The sequence below is a fragment of the Podarcis liolepis genome (genome assembly GCF_965112155.1).
Source record: "Podarcis liolepis genome assembly, chromosome: 11".
Taxonomy (NCBI): domain Eukaryota; kingdom Metazoa; phylum Chordata; class Lepidosauria; order Squamata; family Lacertidae; genus Podarcis; species Podarcis liolepis.
Window position 1 is genome coordinate 39,231,771 of NC_139565.1, and position 22,467 is coordinate 39,254,237.

The following is a 22,467-nucleotide window of genomic DNA, read 5'->3' on the forward strand; positions in this document are numbered from 1 at the left end:
CCCAATCCCGTTAGCACCTATTGTTTTGCTGCTGTTTTGAAGTTACAAGATCATACCCTCCAACATTTCTTTGATGAAAACAGCAACATCCTTTTCTATGATGATGGTGATGATTTTATTATTTATACCCTGCCCATCTGACTGGGTTGCCCCAGGCATTCTGGACGGCTTCCAACACATATAAAAACATAATAAAACACTGAACATTTGTTTAAAAACTTCACTATATAGGTTTGCCCTCAGATGGCTCAGGGGTCGCATAATTCCATACTCTCCAACATTTCTGCAGTGAAAATAGGGACATCCTAAGGAAAAGCAGGACATTCCGAGATAAAATCAGGAACTGGGACGGCTTCTGTAAATCTGGGACTGTCCCTAGAAAATAAGGACACTTGGTGGGTCTGCAAGATAGTGTAGGGTTTTTAAAAAATGTATTATATTGTTTTCTGTTGTGGTTCTTTATTTTATATTTTACTTGCAAACTGCTGTGTAATCTTGTATGAAGAGTGGTATATAAATGCCAATTAAATGAAGTTATGCTGAAACAGCTACTATATTAATAAAATAATTATAAAGAAATAAGAGTGTGTGTAAGCATTTTAAATACAAAACAGAATTTGCCTCACTGGTTCAGTGAGGGCTAGTTTTGTACAGCCAGAAGACATGTGTTAATTTTAAATTTTTAGTTACATTTGCCATGCATTTTATTTGCATTCATTCGCATTCTGTAAACTGCAAACAGCATCAACTGGGGAGGTGGATAAATTATGGGATTATTAATTTATTATTCATTCATAGGATTTCTTTGCCACCAGGTGTGTCGCAGCAATATAAAAATACAGGGTTGTATCCAGAATTAATCCTACTTATAATGACCATTACTAACCTAGGTCCATTCTTTTCAATAGGTCCATTCCAAGCAAAACTTAATTGGATACAGCACATAATATTAAAATAACTTCAAATAATTTGATTAGAGCAGGAATGGGGGATTAACTCTTTCCTCCCCTGCTGCAGCCCTGAGCATACTTGTATTTCCTCGTCCTCCAAACCTTAAGTTTGCTTTGTGGGAAAATCCTCCACTGGTCCCAAGAGTATCTGCTCATATCCTTCTCCACAACCACCACCACCAAAACAGCAAGCACAAGCCTCAGAAGAGCAATTTTCTTCAGGGCCACAGTAGAGGAGGAAATAAATTAAACCTAAGTTGCATGGTGCCATCAAATTTCGGGGCATATGGAATTCTAAAAAGTGTTCCATGGTGGGTCTCTTAACATCAGTTTAAAATAAAATGCAAGCTGCTGGGAGTTTTTCTATACTTTATTTTTTTCAGCTTTCTTTCTTAAGCTGAGCTGCTACTGTGCAGGCAGCAGCCTGAGCCCTGGTTATTATGCTCAAGAGTCTCTCCCCCCCCCCCATGGGGAACTCGAGCGCCCTTCTCCCTTCTCCACTATGCAGCTGCCCTGCTGCGTACCTGCTCAGGCATCCCCAACCTTCTGCCCTCCAGATGTTTTGGACTATAGTTCCCATCATCCCTGACCACTGGTCCTTTTAGCTAGGGGTCATGGGAGTTGTAGGCCAAAACATCTGGAGGGCTGCAGGTTGGAGATGCTTGGTTTAGCTTCTTCACAAATTAATTAAGACAAAAAATTAAAATGGAGGAAGAAAGAGGCCATTGGCACCTCATATTTCATTTTAAATTAGTTAAATGCCACAGGACAGATCTTCAGAATTCTGAGATCAAATCACTTTTCAGAGGAATATTCACCTCAAACCGACCCCACCCCCGCCACCAAATAGTATGTACCAAAATGTAATGCGTATCTAGAAATGCATATATTACTGAAAATTCATAGAAAATGTGTTATATTAGAGAAAACTGCACGCAAAAAATATCTATTAGGAGAAATGTTTATGGATTTTCATGAGGACTTAAAAAATAAAAATATGCAAACTGATTTGGAAATATGGAGAACAGAACATAAGATTTGAAAAATGGAACTGATAGAAATAATTGACAAGTTCACCCCCTCCTGGGTACAGTGAAGGAACCTTTTGTGCTTCCATCTGGATCCCCTGCATGGCATTGATAATACATTTGTTTCAGCCAAAGAGCATTTTGATAGCTTTAGTGATCAGGAAGGATTACTGGAGACAGTGAGAACAGAGGATACAATCTTGGCTTGGCAGCCTCAAGTACACCATGTGCTCACACACCAACCATCCCCAAAGGTTTTCAGATGAGCAGATGAGAGACTGCTCAAATGCATTTGGAATCAAACCTGTCTGCAAAAGTCTCAGATTCCACCACTCCCTGCCTCCCCCCACCACAAAACCCCGCCACTTTTCTCCTTCCTCTTAAGATATCAAATACATCTTCGAAGTGTCTATTACATTGGTTTGGCTACTGAGGGAAGGATTCAAGGAATTATTGCTTCTGATGCAGCCTTTGCTGTTTCAGCTCAAGTAATTAAAACAAAATCCACACTCTGTCTGTAAAATGTGTGGGCTAATTCTGCTCCCACCCCAGGTTGGAAATTAACCAAAGCCCTCAGATATTAACTAAAGCCCAAGCAGTAAACACTTTATTTTTCATTTCAAGTTTTAACACTTTACACTGCTTCTCCAAAATTATTTTGTGTCTAGTAATGTTGCCATGGTTTTTTTCCTCTCACAACAGCTTTGAATAAGTAATTCTAAATCAATGCCAGCATCAAAGGGCAGAAATATCCTTTGTTCAAAATGATGACATCTTGAAAGAAGGGCAGCATTTTATCTCAACATGATAGGAGGGAGGAAATTATGGCAACACATTTCTTCTTCGTCTAGAGATGCAATCATTAAGATCAAATCTATTTGGTTAATTTCCCCCACCCCCATGGTTTATCAAAGTATCTATGAAAACCTCATGAATGAACGTGATGTTCCAAGAATCAAAGGGGTTTTTTGGAAACAAACACTGTCTTTGTCTGATTATCTTTTCACTGCATCTCACAGACTTCTTTATGTAAGGCAGGGATGAGAAACAAGCATAACCCATGGTCAGGAAAGCATCAGAATAGCCTGCTGCCCATGCCAATGACCCATCTAGCCCAGTATCCTGTTCTCACAGTGGCCACCCAAATTTCTGTGGCAAACCCAAAAGAGCAACACTCTCCCCAATAGGAAATGCCCAAAAACTCAAATTCTCGGATAGTAGGAGTGGAACACAGCCATTGTGGCTAGTAGCTATTGATAGCCTCATCCTACATGAATTTGCCAAATTCTCTTTTGAAGCCATCCAAGTGGGTGGAGATCACTACTTCTTGCAGGAATGGACACCATTGTTTTAACTATGCTGTGTGTGAAGAAGTACTTTCTTTTGTCTGTCCTGATTCTTCCAACATTCAGTGTAATTGGGTGTCCCCAACTTCTAGTCTTTAGGGACGCAGGTGGTGCTGTGGGTTAAACCACAGAGCCTAGGACTTGCCGATCAGAAGGCCAGCGGTTCGAATCCCTGCGACGGAGTGAGCTCCTGTTGCTCAGTCCCTGCTCCTGCCAACCTAGCAGTTCGAAATCACGTCAAAGTGCAAGTAGATAAATAGGTATAACTCCGATGGGAAGGTAAATGGCGTTTCCGTGCGCTGCTCTGGTTCGCCAGAAGTGGCTTACTCATGCTGGCCACATGGCCCAGAAGCTGTATGGCGGCTCCCTCAGCCAATAAAGCGAGATGAGCGCCGCAACCCCAGAGTTGCTCACGACTGGACCTAATGGTCAGGGGTCCCTTTACCTTTAAGTTCTAGTCTTAAGGCAGAGAAGATTTCAGTTCAGCAACACCTGCACAGGTTCTCTGCTGCTTCCAGGCATGCCAAGTGGGGCCGAGGTGTGTCCGTCCACCCCATCTATTGGGAGGGGGTGGGCCCTGTCAGTGTTGAGGAGGCTGAGCATTGAGTGCCTCCTGTGGCTGGCTCCTCTTGAGGCCGGCTGGCTAGCAACAAGCGTAACAGTTGATCTAACACATTTGTGTCTGGTTTTAAATTTTATTCCAGTTAAATCACGCTCCCTAAAGCAGTGCTCACCTATGAAGTTTAGAAATGGTGCCCAGACAATAAAGATTTCTGAGATAGACAATGCTAAATGGGATTTTAGAAACCCTGTTCAACTTTTTTTATATAAAAAAATAGGAAGTAGAGAGTGATGTTGGTAATAATTCAGAAACTGCACCATGAGGTGCTTTGACTATTTTCCTACCTTTTGGGGGGCTCTGGCTGTTGCTAGAGGGGAGGTCTGGGCTTTGCTGAATGACATTGTGAGATGTCAGCTGTTTCTCTCTTCTGCCTCAGGCCCCACAGCAATGAGCTGGGGCAATCAGAAAACTGTTTGAACAGAAGAAGAAGAAGGAAAAAAATATCAAAAGGAAAATTGGAGTGAATGCTAAAACGAGCAGCTTGCAATCTCAAAGAGATTACTCGTGAAATGATAACACAGGCTATTATTTTAAGAACCTGACTTCCACAAAAATGGGGGCTTTCAGGGGAGGGAGGTAGCATGGGGGGGGGCAAAAAGATCAGCGCCATCAATGATGACTCCTGTCAGGAGGAGGATAAATTTGTCATTATAAACAATTTTTTATCTGTTGCCATGACATTGGCAAATGTGTTTGTACCGCATACATTTAGGTTCAGCCAACTTTTAATATTCTAAAATAAACATAAAAACAAGGCAAGCATTGGAGGGAAACTAAAGGAAGGAGACTTAAATCCTGCATATTATGCAGGAGTTTTTTCACTTAGCAGTAATTCTTAGGTATACTCCTGGCTACCTTCACAATGCAAACTGCACAGAATAACAAAAAGGTTCGGCAAGAAAAGAATAATTTGGATTTCATACTTGATTAATGTTTTTCTTGTGGATCAAAATTAAAGTGGAAGGAATCTTGTTTTTCATCGTACTCAAAGAGCACAACTAAAACATATGAATATGTGGGGACAGTTTGTCTTGCTCACATGCTATGGCTACTTCTGCATGAGTGTACAGAAACTCCTGAATGAACTGGGAGAGGGGGTGTCACCTAAACAGCCCCCCTTTTCTGCCCCATTCAAAATATGTCCACATATATAGGGTGCATTCATTCCTGGGAAATATTACGTTAGTTTTCCTGATGAGAATGCTGGTGCTTTTGTCCCGTTTTCTAATGCTTCACACTGCAGTGCCTTTTGCGTTAATTTAAATGCAGCTTTTGATTGGTTGCACTAAATTTCATTCACACCAGTCATTGGACAATGGACCTATCCCCCCGCCACATACACACTTTCCACACTAGTGTGCTTCTGTGTCCCCAAGATTCACCAATGAAACCAGCAGGAGAGAACTGTACGCAAGTATAAAGGTAAAGGTAAAAGGACCCCTGACCATTAGGTCCAGTCCTGACCGACTCTGGGGTTGCGGCGCTCATCTCGCTTTACTGGCCGAGGGAGCCAGTGTACAGCTTCCGGGTCATGGGGCCAGCATGACTAAGCCGCTTCTGGCAAACCAGAGCAGCACACGGAAACACCGTTTACCTTCCCGCCAGAGTGGTACCTATTTATCTACTTGCACGTTGACATGCTTTCGAACTGCTAGGTTGGCAGGAGCAGGGACCGGGCAACGGGAGCTCACCCTGTCGCAGGGATTCGAACCGCCGACCTTCTGATCGGCAAGCCCTAGGCTCTGTGGTTTAACCCACGCAAGTATACCACCCCCAATTCCTGTGATTTTCTGAGTTAATGGGGTTGCAAATGGGGTTTTTCTGGATGCAATAAACATGGAAAAGAGCACTAAGCATCCACTATATTTTGCCGGATTTCTGGAAGTGGCTTTTACATTGTGTGAAAGCTCAAATAGAACGCAACAATCAACAGGTAGGGGAACACAGGGGAAATGGAACAAGCTGCTGTGCAAATGCTGTGCAGCCATAGTACACCAGAATTGGGAAGGAGCTTGTACCTCTGGTCTTTCAACTACCTGTGGCTGTTAATCAGCTGTGTTATTACTATGCAGCAACATTATGGAATGTCCTCTTGAGATTACAAATGGCAGCTAGAAAAGGGTCACCATTATCCATTTCCAGTCTCCCTCTGTTCCGTTCATCCATTTTTGAAACCAAAACTGAGCTCCGTTTTCAAATAAAAAAAGAGGGATTACTTATCATTTCAAAAGATATATATCACTACCCTGTAGCCAGGACTTTGCTTCCATCTTCAATGATAAAAGCCGAATCCATGCCTCTCTCGCTCATTCCCACCTCTCCACATCTATACTTCTCTCAGCCCTTTGTTCCTGGCTCCAGTCTCAATTCATATGACAACCCTATTATTCTCATCAATACCCTCTCCAAAATTCCTGCAGGCTTCTCTGCTTCCCCGCATTGCATATTGTTGTCAACCTATTTGATTCCTCTAGCTCCTTTCTTTCTGTATCCAAAATAATTAAATGCACCGCAATTTCCCTCATTCTAAAAAAATTAACAAACCGTCTCCCTTGATTAGGGATGGGTGAGTCTGTCAATTTTCGTTGCTCTGAATTTATGTATTTTCTAATCTTCAATTCAGTTCTCCACATTTCCTCATTAGTTTTTGCTTTAACGAAAAGTTCTCAAGAAAACTCATCAGCATTGTTGTGCTAATAGCCACATGTTGACATGCATTTTTGTCTAATATGCAAATGCAAGTAATATTCCCTTAATATAATGCGTTTCTGCATTTTATTTTCATCAATACATGCATTTTTATGCACACTTTACCACAATATAAGCATTTTTGTAACATTGCTGAAGAACTGCAAAATTCGGAGAAGTGCAAATTTTGCAGCTTGGCTGTATTTCAGTCTTTGTATTACTTTGGAAAGTGCAAATTTGGGAGCTTCACCTTGTGCTACTATCTGGGCCCACCCACCTGCACTAAACTGAACTGCCTTCCTCAAATTCACAGCCTATTTTAGCCTCTTTCAGACATTCCTTCCATGCATTTATTCTATGACGGAAGAGAGCAGGGCCCTCTGTGATCCAGCATCACTGCTGTTTCTGATCACCTGAGGTGGCACATAGGTGCCCATTTTCAGACTCCAGCTGAACACACAGATGCTGGTGAAGAGACTGGCAGAGTGCATGGTATCAAACTCAACGCCAGCATAAATGCATGGAGGAAATGCCTAAATCCTTACATCTTCTATCTCCTTGTCAAATTACTCATTGAGTTTTTCCACTGGCAGAAACTTCTCCTCTGCCTTCCCAAGCCTGAAAAACTCCATGTACATCGATGTTAATGTATAAATATAATAATAATAATAATAATAATAATAATAATAATAATAATAATGGCATCACACGCCCTTTGAGAACTGCAGCACTTGTCTCTGCTGTTGCTCTACTAAGGACCCAGCTTATGCAAAGCAAAATGTGTTTGGTACTACTTAGAAATTAATGGGAAATCAATGGGACTTCTCCTGAGGTCCTTCCTAAAAACAAGAGCAGCATAATTAGGCCATTAGATTTCAAACTTTAGCATGCAGATCCATGTCTTATACATCTGCTGATGTATAAGACAGGCTACTCAGTGAATAATTGTAAAATCAGCTGCAGACTTACATTGAGTTTCCTGGTAAATAGCGACCACTTGCAAATAAACACCTGGGAAATGAGATGTGCATGCAAATGAACTTATTATGCTCTCTGCCCCACAATTCCCAGTGCTTATTACTTTGAAATCACTGCTTGCATATAAGGAGCAACTGGAAGTTACAGGAGTGTCTCCCTTTGCCAGGGGAAGTAAGAGAGAGGAAGAGGGCTGGGTGTGCTGTTTTGAACTGACAAAAGAAATAACCATCAGAAATGTCAATACAGCACTAGATTACAGATTTGCTTCTTTCTGTATCTTTGGGCTTTTACTTCTGTCTTACATGCTACCTTTCATTTTTTTAAAAATCATTATTTATTTACATATGCCTAATTAGTAAAATTAAGTTATTTTTACTAATGAGAATTAGTAACTCTCCAGTTTTGATTATTCTTTTCTCTTTTTTGCATGCAACCAGCAGTAAAGAACCATTTTGCATTCTTTACAGGCAAATGAATATGTACAAATGTGAATTAATACAACCATGTAAAAGACCATGTATAGACTGAACCAATGCATGTTTATACAGAAGGAAGATCACATGAGTTCAATATTTATTCCTGAGCCTGGAACTACAACTTTAGTTTTCAAAGTTGCTACCTCATGGCAGCAAAATTGTATGAATTCCATGAATAAAGCTGCCAAATATCCCCCCCCCCCCAATTCTGTTACATACTATTGCAGGCATAGGCAAACTTGGCTCTCCAGATGTTTTGGGACTACAACTCCCATCATCCCTAGCTAACAGGACCAGTGGTAGGGATGATAGGAACTGTAGTCTCAAAACATCTGGAGGGCCGAGTTTGCCTATGCCTGTACTATTGCAAAAGCACTAGCAATTTTATCACACTACTAGAAAAAACATACAAGAACATTTAATATTCCACATTTAGTTTGACCATGAAAGTATTGCATACTTTCACCATTGTGGCATAAATATAGTGCATATTTAGCATACGTGAACTATAGAAATGTGCCTGTTACAGATGTTGACTATGAAAGCTGCAAACTGAATATCCCAGTCTAAAGGTTTTATGATGCAATCTTTAAAATACATTTTAAGCAAATATTTATAAATGAGGTACATATTATTCTCATATTGTATTCTGGGCATTTAAAGGTATTCAAGCCCCTCTGCCATCCACCAAGGGTTTTATACATGTAAGGCATTCTGGATCACAGAACAGCACGTCCTGCCTGCCTTGGTGCAGTCCTAATGAAGACAATACCAGGGGAACCTTGTGAGCGTTCACATCAGCTGTTACTGCCCCCTGGTGGTGTGTCGTGCATTCAGGCCAACATTTGTTCTGAACAAGAATTTATCCAGGAGCTTTCCTACTTTAGGAAACAGGCTTGAGACTTGCTCAACACAGTGGCTCACAGCTGATTTCATGCCATGTCAAAACAGCAACAACAAAAAGCCTTAGTAAAGCCCTAGCTTTGATAGTCACCTTAGTGGACAAGGTGGCTATCAGAATTAGGAGAATTGCCCAGTAAGACAAGCATTTTATAAAGTTGCTATAGCTGCAGTCATTGTAAAAAGTGGCCTATGCTATCACACCTAGACGGAACAGAATGACCTGACTCTCTCCCCTGACAGGAAAACGCCAAACTAATTTCCTTAGTAAAGCTCTGTCTGCAGGTGCCAGGGTGATATCCCAGGAGGCCTGAGTCTCTTGGGGCTTATACACACTCACCTGTCCACTGCTCTTGCTAGGCACGATCCACACTTTAAACCTCCCTGCCTCAGTGCCCTTCTTTTTTGCTCCAGAGTTTTCCCTGTGAAAACCTGCTCTCCATCACTCAGAGCAATTGCCAATCTGCAGAAAACCCAAATTGATGTTTGCTCCGATTGAGCACTCAAGAGCAGGTTTCCGCAGGGGAAACTCGGGGCGAGGCGGGGGACACTTGGGCACAGAGCTTTAAAGCGCAAAGCTGTGCCTGGAAAGAGCAGGGCAAAAGCTACGTGTGGATAAGCCCTCAGTGGAGAACTAGAAGCAAATGGCTGGAGATTGGGAGTTGAGTGATAGTTCTAGGCTCTTATCACCATGTACATTTAATTCACGCCTCAGTGTGGTTAGCAAGGGGATGGGGAATAAGTGTTTGTATTTCAGTTTGTGCATGGTTTTGGGAAGTGCAAATGTTGAACGTTTGCACTGAAATGTCACCACACCAAATTTCTCCCCTCCCCATCTGCAGTTTGGACTGACTGACAAAATTGGTCTACGTTTTCTCTGCAAATACTGCATTGTTCATGTGTTAAACAAATTACTTACACATTTAGTTAATCCCTGGGCAACTGCTGCATTGTTTTGCATAATTATGGTTCTTTCTATTTAAAAAAATGTGTTCACTTTAATAATTTGCAAGCTCTATTCTACCTAAGCCCCTCAGAGGACCCACGTCAGCGCTCATGAATCTTTACACGTAGGAGCTTTTAAACCGGCTGGTAGGCTTGCAGAAAGTAGACCGTGTCCTCATTCTTTCTACATCCTATTCATTGGTTAGGACCACCGCTGGGCAAGAAAAGCATTTGCTGAATCAGGGCAGGTAGAAGAAATCAAGACATAACCAGCTTAGAAAGTAGAGCAGAAGGGGCCAGGCAAGGGAAGGGAAAACAAAGTAGCAAAGCCAAATATGTTCTGGGATACAGAGCTAATTGGTGGACCATGGTCAGAATGCTATGTAAGGTCTATTGGTCAGTCTAAGAGGAGACTTTTTCTTCCTTGCTTTTCATACAGACTGCTTAGACTTGGAGCAAACCAAATAAGGGACAGTTGCACACAACTAACAAAGTTAGCAAGACACTGCCATAACAGTACTTATGGCACCACAATAGTGGCAGAAGACAAACTCTGGCTATGCAGCACCAATTGCTATTGCTTACCCTAGAGCTTTGCAGCAAAGAAATTATTTATGTTTTTGTGCTTGAGGCCTAGGCCTCCTCCAGCAAGCAAAGTCCTGGGACATAGGATCAGGATGTCAGCACGGGCTCAGTATTTGATTATTATTTTTTTGGATGGATGTTTCCCAAGGAGGGAAGAAATTCATTGTTGAATGGTTGAGGATGGTTTCCTACTCTCAGAATCCAGATTGCTTAAGAGCTCTGGTGAGTTCCCACTGAAAAAAAGTCCTGAGTGCCAGTCTCTGCTTTGTGCCAGCCATTCTGAGAAGAGTGGACATTTCTTATTCCTGCTCCTCTTTCCTTCATGCCAACTACGTAGCAGGACAGAGCTTGAATGACCAGATAGTGAATATTATCTAGGCTGAAAACTCAGCCCTTGTGGTGAAAGGAGAGAGCTTTGCCAGCAGGTGTCACTCAAATGTAAGAAATCCATTCCCAGACTAAATTTCGCCAACAGAAAGCTTCTGCACACTATTTTTCTCAAGCTCTGTAAAAAAAACAGGCCTGGGCTTCAGAAAGTTTTGCCAGCCCAGGTGCTTTTTCAGAATAGTTTGCCGCTTGATGCCTTTCTACACTGGCATGTTTAAAAGAGTTTTCGGTCCAACTTATTTTACCCCACAAAAGACAACTTGCAAAGTTGCAATGGTATCATGTTTGAAAACAAGTGAAAGGAAGGCTTTTAAAAAATGTGGTTTCCCCCCTCCATCTCTTTATATACAGTTTTACTTATTTACAAACAGAAGCCTGAAGCAATTAACGATAACAGGCAAAGCAAGTACGATACTATGAAATTAACAGTCCAAACAATACGAAAGTGTATCTTGCAATTAAAATGTCACATAAAAAACTATGAATGTTACAATTCAGAACCCAGTAACGAAGTCATAGCAATTTAATTGCCATATGTTTAAATGTACATGCCATCTGTGCTGCTGATTCATCTTCCTACTACTATGTGAGCTGTATGGGCTGTGGAGCTGGGGGTGCAGTGCAGGTAGTTGAGAAATTTGGGTCTACCATCCCTCTTTCCTTTACTCTCCTCACTCCTGGTAGCTTCAGCTAAAGCAAAGAGAAGTTTCACTTGTCCATACCTTGAATATAATTTAGCTAGCAGTGAAATGGGAAGTGCCCTCTCTTTATGTTTCATACCTCATGTGAGAATGGGTAGGTGTGGTCCTGCCCCCAGGGCCAACTGAGATAGCGTTCCTGGCTCAATAAATCATGCCCACAACCTTCTCCTCCCCTCACATCAGCACGCTCCCTTTGATCCTCTGACTCTAGGTTCTTTGAAACAGAGATTCTCATTACGCCTTCAAAACAGAAGTGCTCAAGATGAAAGTGCTCAAAACGAAATGCTAAAAATAAAATACACTTTAATACAAAATGGAAAATGCTAATAATTCACTTTAAATCTTGATAACACAGGCTTCCTGATAACAATACCGCCCACCTGGCAGCTTGAAAACTTGGAACTGCTACTCCTGTTAGCACCATTGCACATAATTTGCATCTATCTGTCTGCTCACAAAGTGCTGATGTTCTGGCATTTTGCCTGCCTCTGAGCCAGGTTAACTCAGAGAGACCCTTATCAGCCTTGCAAATACAACCAAACCAAACACACAATCAAAGCTGCCATAAAAATCAGAAATGAAAGTAAAAAAACCTGACAAAACCTTTTAAATATCAAATAAAACCAGCTATAAAACATGCCAGAATTCTGACCTAGACAAATACAGAAGCCTTCTCCTGGCACTAAAAAGACATCAAGGATGTCATCAGGCCATCTCATGTGATTGGAAGGCATTCCTAGGTGGGGGGGGGGCCCTGACCAGTAAAACCATTTCCCCAGGCACCACCTACCTAACTTCAGATTGCAGAAGGGTCTATTGGATGAAAACAAAAAGTTCGAGCAGACCCGTAGAGTGTAGGTGGATCCTTAGTTAACTTAGGACCAAGGCATTTATAAGTAATAACCATAATCTTGAATTATGCTAGAAACAGACCAGTAGCCAGAGTAGCTGTGCTGGTGAGATGTTCACTTTAGCTGGTCCAAATTGGTAGCCTAGCAGCTGTATTCACGGATAGTCCCAGGTACATAGCATTGTAGTATTTGAGTAACAGCATTTGTGATTACACCAGGAACAATAAGCATCATATTTCCCCCTCTCCCACCAAAATCTTTGCTGCAATGGAAGATACCACATAGAAATGAAACTGCAAAAAAGGCTTTTTAAAAAATGGTGACGTGTTCACCTGGAGCAGGAATAGTTGCTACACAACATCCAACAACATCTGGAGGGCTATTGCAGGTTCCCCATTCCTTGTGAAATGTTTCCCAGCACACAAATCCCTAAGAACAGTGTAGTCTCCCAGAATTACTCAGTAATTCCCCTTTACCCGAAAGAAGGTGAGCCCCTGCAACTCAGTAGCTGTGTACACACCACATATTTTAAGTACATGTTGTTCAACATCTTTTAGCCAATGACTTGGATGAAGGAATTGAGGGGATGCTCATCAAATTCACAGATGACGCCAAACTCAGACAGGTAGCTGAGAAGGTAGCAGAAGACAGATTCAGAATTCAACATGACCTTAACAGATTAGAGAACTGGGCCCAAACTAACAAAATGAATTTCAAAAGGGAAAAATGTAAAGTTTGGCATTTAGACAGGAACATCCAGCTGCAAAAATGTAAAATGCGGAACACCTGGATTGCCAGTGGTATGTGTGAAAAGGATCAAAAGGTCTTAGTGGACAACAAGTTTAATATGAGTCAACAGTATGATGCAGCAGCAAAAAAAGCTAATGCTATTCTAGGCTGCATCAGCAGAAGGAGGTCAAGGGAAATAATAGTACCACTGTATTCTGCCTTGGTCAGACCACACCTGGAATACTGTGTCCAGTTCTGGGCACCACAGTTTAAGAAGGATATTGATAAACTGGAATGGGTGCAGAGGAGAGTGACCAATATGATCAAGGGTCTGGAAACCAAGCCTTATGGGGAACAATGGAGGGAGTTGGGTGTGTTTAGCCTGGAAAAGAGGAAACAGAGAGGAGATTTGACAGTCATCTTCAAATATCTAAAGGGCTGTCACATGAATGATGGAACAAGCTTGTTTTCTCCTGCTCTGGAGAGTAGGACTCGTAGTAATGGATTCAGGTTACATGTAAGGAGATTCCAACTGAACATCAGGAATAACTTTCTGGAGAAGTCTCCCTCAGGAGGTGGTGGACTCTCCTTTATTGGAAATTTTTAAGCAGAGGTTGGATGGCCCTCTGACATTGATGCTTGAGATTCCAGCATTGCAGGGGGTTGGACTAGATGACCCTTCTGCAAAGAATGCTGGAAGAGTGGTTTGTTAAGGGAATTGTAGCTCTGTGATTCTTGTGGGGAAGGGACATGTGCTTTAAAAGGTGTGATGTGTACATAGCCAGTTTAACATACCTTTAAAGCACATTCAGAGCACATTTATTCCCTTAAAAAATGCTGGACACTGTAGATTGTTCAGGGTTGCTTAGAATTGTTACACTGTGGTGGGCTCAGAATTCTGTGAGAGCCAGTGTGGTGTAGTGGATAAGAGCGGTAGTCTCGTAATCTGGGTTCGCGTCTCCGCTCCTCCACATGCAGCTGCTGGGTGACCTTGGGCCAGTCACACTTCTCTGAAGTCTCTCAGCCCCACTCACCTCACAGAGTGTTTGTTGTGGGGGAGGAAGGAAAAGGAGAATGTTAGCCGCTTTGAGACTCCTGAAGGGGAGTGAAAGGCGGGATATCAAATCCAAACTCTTCTTCTTCTTCTTTGAGGGTGAAATTGTGTTTCGAATGTGCCGCTCCTGACTTGAAACTAGTAGAATTCATCTAGGCTTAAGCTGACTTAACAGAGAATGAGGAGCATTAAGCAGAAAGTCCAGAATAGTTACATAACTTAGCATTTATTGTGAGAGGAAACTGTGGTCACAGATATGAAAATAGCAGAAACCAAGATGTTAAGAGATAATGCAGTTTACTACTAACACAAGGAAATCTTTTGGTTTCTGTGTTCAAACCAACATCTAGTTTGCATGAAGGTGGGAGATCCATGCATTGGGGTAGAGATAGGAATCCGAAGTTCAGTGGCCTTACTGTGTGTTTAGTAGTGGGAAATGGTCAAGCAGAAGGGAGCATGGTAAAGTTTAGAGGAAGATTGTTGGTGGATTTCTTGAGATAAAGTGGAAATGGGAGAAAAGGGGGGCTTAAGAAGCATGAAGAAGTAGGAGATGGGGACAATTTTGAGGTGCTGGACATGCAGGATGAAGATGTGACAAGAAATTTCCAGTAAGTGAAGGGAGAATAAGCCAACAGTAGCATAGAGAGAAGAAAAAGAACATTAATAAGAAAGAAAGGAAGAAAGGAAGAAAGGAAGAAAGGAAGAAAGGAAGAAAGGAAGAAAGGAAGAAAGGAAGAAAGGAAGAAAGGAAGACAAACCTAGGGTAGAAGAGTACCTGGATGTGAATCATGAAAGGAAAGGTTTGGTTGGTGGAAATCTAGTTTTATCCTTGATCAAAAACTTTCAGCAGTTCTCATGCTCTTCTATTCAAGCAAATACAGTGGTACCTCGGGTTACATATGCTTCAGGTTACATACGCTTCAGGTTGCATACGCTTCAGGTTACAGACTGCGCTAACCCAGAAATAATACCTCGGGTTAAGAACTTTGCTTCAGGATGAGAACAGAAATTGTGCTCCGGCGGCACGGTGGCAGCAGGAGGCCCCATTAGCTAAAGTGGTGCTTCCAGTTAAGAACAGTTTCAGGTTAAGTATGGACCTCCGGAACAAATTAAGTCCTTAACCCGAGGTACCACTGTAATCATAGAATTGGAAGGGGTCATCTAGCCCAACCCCAGGCAATGCAGGAATATTTTGCCCAATGTCGGGGTCGAATCCATGACCCTATTCACATACCATCAGGGCTGTTCTTCCACAACTGCTTATATTTAGCCATATGTGCGTATATGTTTTCAATAGCTTTTAAATGTTATGAATATGCTTTTCTTTTTAATTCCATTGTCACCGATATGTTTACCACCTTCCTTTGGGATGAAGAATGGGATATAAATTTAATTAATAATAAATGTAATACTGGGCTGTATCAGAGTAGACCCACTGAAATTAATGGGCGTAACTTAGTCATGTCCATTAATTTCAGTAGGTCTTCTCCTTGTAGAACTTGGTAGGATACCACCCATGGAGACTTAGCTGAAAAGGAAAGTATAAAAGTTCTGTTTTCTCCTTCCAAAGCTCTCACTTTTCTTGATATGGAAGTTGGCAGTATAGTGGTCCGTGTTGCCCTATAACAGGTGGGCAAGAGAATGGCAAAGGCCACTGGTAGGAAACTGCCCGCGCCAAACTTCAGCACGAGTTCAGCTAGGGTTGTGATATTTCAGTTGTTGAGCTTTTTTCGCCACATTTCGGAAATTCCCCCCAGCCATCAGTTCCACCTTTGAAATCCCGGTAAAGTCTGGGAAAATCCAGACATATGTCAGCAGCCCCAATTCAGCCAGCTAACACAACTTGTGTGTTTGTCTTCCGGACCCACTGAGTTTATCAGCCCAGAACATTTTACTTCTCTGGCAACATTGCATTAATGCACACGAGATAAGGGATCAGAGAGTAGACGAACACAACACTTTGGCCTCACCTGCATTATGCATTTAAATAAGTATCATACCTTTTTAAGCAGTTATGGCTTCCCCCACTTGGCTATATTTTACGAATACACAAGTTCCAGGTAAATTCTATTTTACAAGGAAATTTTTGTGTGGTGTTGACATTTAGTGGGAAATCTTTTAAGGGTAGCACCTGATAGATAATGTGATAATAACTGAATGATAAGCTACTTTGCAAGCTTCTTCTTTTTTTAAGTTTCCTATTGTTGACATAGCAGTTTGGGGAAAAGTCATCAGTAGGTTATCAGTAGGTTATATCACTAGGTTATTATAAAATGGTGTAGAGCTTGGCAGTTTCTGTTGTAAGATCAGCTCTCCCCATAGCTTTGGCTTGCAACCTTTCCAGCCTAAAAGTGACTTCTGTATCTTCTTAATCCATAACTATTTAATACTATTTCCATTAAAAAAAAACCTTCTAAGCAACGGGAGGTGAAAATGGGGGGGGGTGGAGAAATGGAGCTAAAAGAACTTGCTGTCATTATAAATTGTGGAAAATGACAGATTAGAAATATGCTCTACTCTGGACAAATATGGCATAAAATATATATTATATAAATATATATTTACACTTAATGCTTTTCAGCATGGGACAATGTGGTCTTCTCAACTGCTTAGACTTTAGTCAAGGTAAGAATATACTGTCTGACATGTTTATTATTATTATTATTATTATTATTATTATTATTATTATTATTATCAGACATGTTCCATTTTATCTGCTTCAGATCCTACTTACAGGAGTGCTATTTCTGAAAATGCTTTAAGAAGATCCCAACCAAGTAATACCAACATACAGGCAACCGGGAATATGAGAATTACAGTGAGATAACTGCCCTTGTGTATATTACAGAGTGCATTAGCGGCATTTGGAATTCACATGCGATCCTTGATTATAATAACTTGAGAGTGCAGTTCTGTTTCACCTGCAATCAGGAAGCTGAGAGAATTGTGTTCTGTTGTTTGTAAGTTTCCAAGAAAAAAAATGGAACCATGAAGAGTCCATTTGGGCTTCTTGCTTGGATATTATGATCCAAAGGACTGGATTGGCATGTTATATTTAAAAAAAGATCAAGTGTGCCAGCAATTGGGAGAAATGCCATTCTAGAAATAGGGTGATATAAGCAAGAAAACAGCTAAAGAAAAAGGAATGGAATGGTGAGGGGGATCAGCTTTGAAAGATAGTAGCAGACTATAAAGTTTTACAGCCAAAAAGCTAAGATTTTCTTCTTATTTTATATTTAAAAAAGATTCCCATGGAAACCGGTAGCTCAGCAGTAATTAATATTCTTAATTCCCACTATAAATTACTATTCATTTTGTTTGATGGAAGTTTCATGTTTTCTGGACTTTGAACTTTTATTACTAAGCTCAGGGTCTTTTAAAAATAGCTTAAACCAACAAACAAAAGCGGAAGGATGTGGTTTATGTATCTGTGTATTTTAGGATCCCTTAGTACTTTACATTTTGTTCCTTCAGACTAGAAATGGTTTTCTCCTAGAAATGCCTGCTTTAAATTAGATTCTCCAGAATAATGGATTGTGCTAACCATATTTTGTCATTATAAAAATGTGCAACTTACGCAGGAGGCAGACAGTGGGGTCAAGCACTCTAGCTCAGTGCTTGACGCCTGTTTTCATTGCCTTCCATGTGTTGGATCATGATTCTGCAGCAGGGGGGGTCTCTTGTATCTGTGAAGACTCCTCACACGTTTTGCAATGAGGATCTAGACGGACTCAGGCCCTCACACCTCCAATTTATAATATCAGGAAGCACAATTCAGAACGATCTATTCCTGAGAGCTGCTGCCAGTCAGACTATTCAGTGCAGGGTTAGATGCAGTTCCTTTTTATATAGAAAAAAATGGTGCCAGTACTCACCATGAAGTTGTTATAGCAAGTGCCACACTTTAAACATTTGGGGGGGAGGTGCCGGTACTGAGTACCCTTAAGTACCCCCAGGGGAAAATACACTAGTTAGATGTATTAGTTGTCTGACTCAAATGTTAGGCAGCTTCAGATATTTTTGGGGGGTGGGGGCTGGAAGTTAAAGATACGCTCCCAGTACGTTTCCGAGCACAATTCAAAGTGTTGGTGTTGACCTTTAAAACCCTAAACGGCCTCGGCCCAGTATACCTGAAGGAACGTCTCCACTCCCATCATTCTGCCCGGACACTGAGGTCCAGTGCCGAGGGCCTTCTGGCAGTTCCCTCACTGGGAGAAGCAAAGCTACAGGAAACCATGTAGAGGGCCTTTTCGGTAGTGGCGCCCACCCTGTGGAATGCCCTCCCATCAGATGTCAAAGAGATAAACAACTACCTGACATTTAGAAGACATCTGAAGGCAGCCCTGTTCAGGGAAGTTTTTGATGTGTGACATTTTAATGTATTTTTAATCTTTGTTGGAAGCCACCCAGAGTGGCTGGGGAGGCTCAGCCAGATGGGCGAGGTACTAATAATAATAATAATAATAAGCAACAAAAGGTGACCCACAGAAGCTGTTCACAAATAAACTGGAGTGCTTGGTTAAATGCTATTGACACAGTGTGGGCAATTTAGTATAGATTAAAAGCTACTAGCACAGCCATGGAGCTTACTTGATGGCAAGTCACTGTAATGGTTCAGACATAGGTTGACACTACATGAACAAAGGAGGTTAGGCCCCTTGGAATCAAAGGATCCTTGTTTTCCTTCTGTCCACAGCAGTTTCATCTCTAGCTACCTGGTTTAAAGCAAACCATTGCCATTTTATCAAACCAGTCAAACACTCAACCTGCTAATCAGAACTGGACACATGGTTTTCAGTACCAAACATTGCTTGCAGGGCAAACCGTTTGGGTGAAACTGCAAAATACAGTTCTGCCTTAAAGCAGGAAGGGGTTTGCCACATGTGGGGTGCACAGGCCTGGAGGTCTTGTCAGATTGTAAACATAGCTCAGATCTATGGTCTGGCTTTATACCTGAATTATCTCACCATCTTTCAGCCTAACCCGAAAAGAAGGAATACAAATGTAATGGATCAATATACTGAAGCAAATTGAACTGAGTAATTACCCTTGTGCTTCTTTTTCAAAGGAGAAATGAGGCAGCGTTTATTCTTCGCAGTTTTGGCTTGGCTCCCAGTGGGTGAGTTATTATTCACTGCAAAACCCTTTGGATGAGGACAGTCCTGTTTGGATATAGGATAGCTCTACCCCTTCAGGCAGCATATTGACTAGCAATTTAAGGGAAAGATAATATTGAGCAGCTGTCTAGAGTTTGATGCCCCTGTGCGCCGCATCTCAGGCTGCTCATTCGGGAGAGTATTCCTAAGTGGACTCCTTTAGGGTACAAGCATGAAATGTGCATGCATACACGGCATGGATAGGGAACCTGTGACCATACAGCTGTTGTTGGACTCTAGTTCTCATTAGTCTCACCCAGCATGGCCAATGGCAAGGGATGATGGAGCTGGGAGTCCAACAACATTTGGAGAGCCATAGTTCCCCCGCCACTGAGGTACACCATCATCTTAAAAGCATCATTTTTCCAACTCCACACCCAAAATAGAAGATCTGGGGTTGAATGTGAGCAAATTTTGATTGACAATTTGACAAAAGAAAGTCTTGACTAAAGAAAGTCTTTCCCAAATATCTCAGATTACATTAAATCTGAAAAGAAAACAGTAAAAATATACGATTTTGTGGTTGAGATGAGCCTTCCCAAACTTAGGACCTTCCAGGTGTTTGTTCCCATCAGCCCCAACTAGCATGGCTAATGGTCAAGTTAATGGGTATTGTCATCTAAAACAGGGCCTCCTAGCCTTTTTGGTATGAAGATGCACTAGTCCAAAGTTATTTGGCATGGTAACCCTTTGATTTATTGCCAGTTGAATTTTTGACCTTAAGTCTTCAGCCACCATTAGTTTCATGCATTTTAACTGCAAGTTTGCCTATTTTATAGCCATTACTTGAGGCATTTACTTAACATCACTATTAACGTGGAATTCATTGAAATATTTATAGTACTTACAAAGTTATTCACAGAACATCACTAATCTGATTGCTGGATATTGCTTAATATTCTGCTTTCAGAAATTTATTCTAAATACGTATGGTTACATGAAGGGTTAGTTGTTGCTAACTAATTATTTTAAATAATTCTATTCAGTATTGAGTTTATTTTGGCAAGAATCAGTCAATGGCTAAGCTTAGCATTTTGCCAAGAAGTAGTCAACATGGGGTTTGATGGTTGTGAGACATGGCAACATTTCTGAAAAAACTGCTTTCATAAAGATTTGTACTACCAAATGGCAGCAAAACAGAAATGGTTTCATTGAGTAATATTGGTAATATTAAGCCAAAATTCACATAACTTTACTCCAAACATTTATCTTTGAGATTCCTATCACACGACAGTTCAATGCATTGTTCTTTTTCCACAGACAAAAATCACTTTGTGACATCACTGTCTGTTTCTTTGGCAGAAAAGCAGTGGACATATTTGGACTAAGGAAACTCCCTGTCACTATTACAGTTCACCTCTGATGCGCAGGTGCTGCCTTTGGTGCATGTGCATCACATGCAAGCTGCAATAGTCATTCAAAAATTCCCTCTGCGAGGATCTTGTGGCAAACTGTTACCAGATCTGTGCCCAGCCACCAGAGAGTGGTTCTGAATGTAAGCCTGAAGCCCTTCTGGTGTTCAGTTACAAGTGTCAACACAGCACTAAAATACACCAACAAAACAAAAAGGTATAAGCAGTGAACATCATCTGGAAGACCATAGGTTCCCCCCACCCATGATCTGTACCCTCCACCATAACAGCTGTTAGATAGGAATGTCTTCTGGTGGAAGCTGGTTGCTGCTATTCTGTACCTTATGATTATCTCTCTTCACAGCTTCCAGTTTCTGTGAGCGTAATGGCCTCTCTGTCTGGGGAGGCACAGGCGGTGGCTTCAATTGCTCCTCCTTGTCAACTCCAGGTAAGCACCAGCCCAGCAGAAGCCTTGTAGAACTAGTAGGGTTGGAGGCAAGGACTCCAACTAGGTGGACTCGGCGGTGTAAGAGTCAATGACAGACAGAGCCAGCTAATTCTGCTTTTGTGGCCCCCATCTTCCTCCTCCCATCTGAGTCCTACAACTAACAACCTACTCAACACAACTGGGAATAATCAGCCAACCATATAAGGCCATGGCAAGAAAAGAAAAAAGAGTAGAAAGCTGTATATGTCCAGTTAGAAACAAGTCCAATTAAGTTCAGTGAGGCTTAGCTCCAAGTATAGGTGCATATACAGGATAAGGAAAGCTTTTCAAGCATAATCTTAAAAGATGTGGGAGAGGACATTTTAGTTCCCATTTAAGGTCGTTTCTTCAAACCTTGTTTTCTCTCTTTTATAGACGCCTCTGATTTCTCAGATTGTGGCCGGCCTTCGTGCACGTTACGTCCAGGTGAATGTCTTTGATTATCCATTGCCCATGTAGACCCCAATACCATACCCCCCACATTTTAGGGGGGGATTTTGGGAGGGAAATTTGGTGCAATCTCCCCCATCCCACTGACTCCATCACCCACCCACTCCCTACCGCCAACCCCTTCCTTGCCCTCCCACTCACTGCCGCAAGCCACTCACTCGTTCACCCCTTCCTACTACCTTTGTCCACTGTCTTCCACCTCCCCCTCTGCAGCCCTGGGAAAGGCCACACAGACCAGCGTGACATGTTGGGAGTTTGTCCCAATCTGTGAAGGGTCAGGAGATGCTGCACAGACCAAAACATCCTCCTCCTTCTCCTCCAGCACTGTAGACATGCTTCAAGTAGTGCTGCGGCAGATGGAGGAAGAGGAGAGGTGTTGCACAAGGTCAAGGAAAGGTTCCCCCCCCCCCATGCTGTGGTGTGCGCTCACCAACTCAAGCCACAGTGTGGAGCCAAAACTGTCCATCTTCTGGTCCCATGCTGCTCTGCTGCAGTCAGAGCACAGGAGCCAAAAATGGGACATCCAGGATTGGGATCAGAAGCTGGGGCAGCTTCTGTCAATCTAGAATGTCCCACTTAGAGGGTATGCAATCCTATTATAACTGGCATTGCTACTGTCACTCATGACATACTGAAGCAGCTGCCAGGCCTCCAGGACCTGTGCTAGGCCTGATCATCATCGTCGTCATCCATTGCTCAGCATTGACTGGCTAGGAAGATCAACACACCATTTAAATTTTACCCTCAGCACTGGTCTGGGCTCCCTGGGGTGGGTTTAAATT

The 22,467-nt window shown here is 41.9% G+C and overlaps 1 protein-coding gene across 1 annotated transcript in view; it reads left to right on the plus strand.

Moving 5' to 3' along the window:
* Window positions 1–22,467, plus strand: part of LOC310688622 (interleukin-6 receptor subunit beta-like) — a 66,090-nt gene that overhangs the window by 18,723 nt on the left and 24,900 nt on the right. Inside the window, exons 2-5 of the mRNA XM_083465269.1 lie at window positions 16,822–16,865; window positions 19,309–19,359; window positions 21,113–21,196; window positions 21,611–21,661. Of these exons, the coding sequence (XP_083321395.1) occupies window positions 16,823–16,865; window positions 19,309–19,359; window positions 21,113–21,196; window positions 21,611–21,661 (229 nt within the window). The 5' untranslated portion in view covers window position 16,822. The remainder of the gene's footprint in view (window positions 1–16,821; window positions 16,866–19,308; window positions 19,360–21,112; window positions 21,197–21,610; window positions 21,662–22,467) is intronic.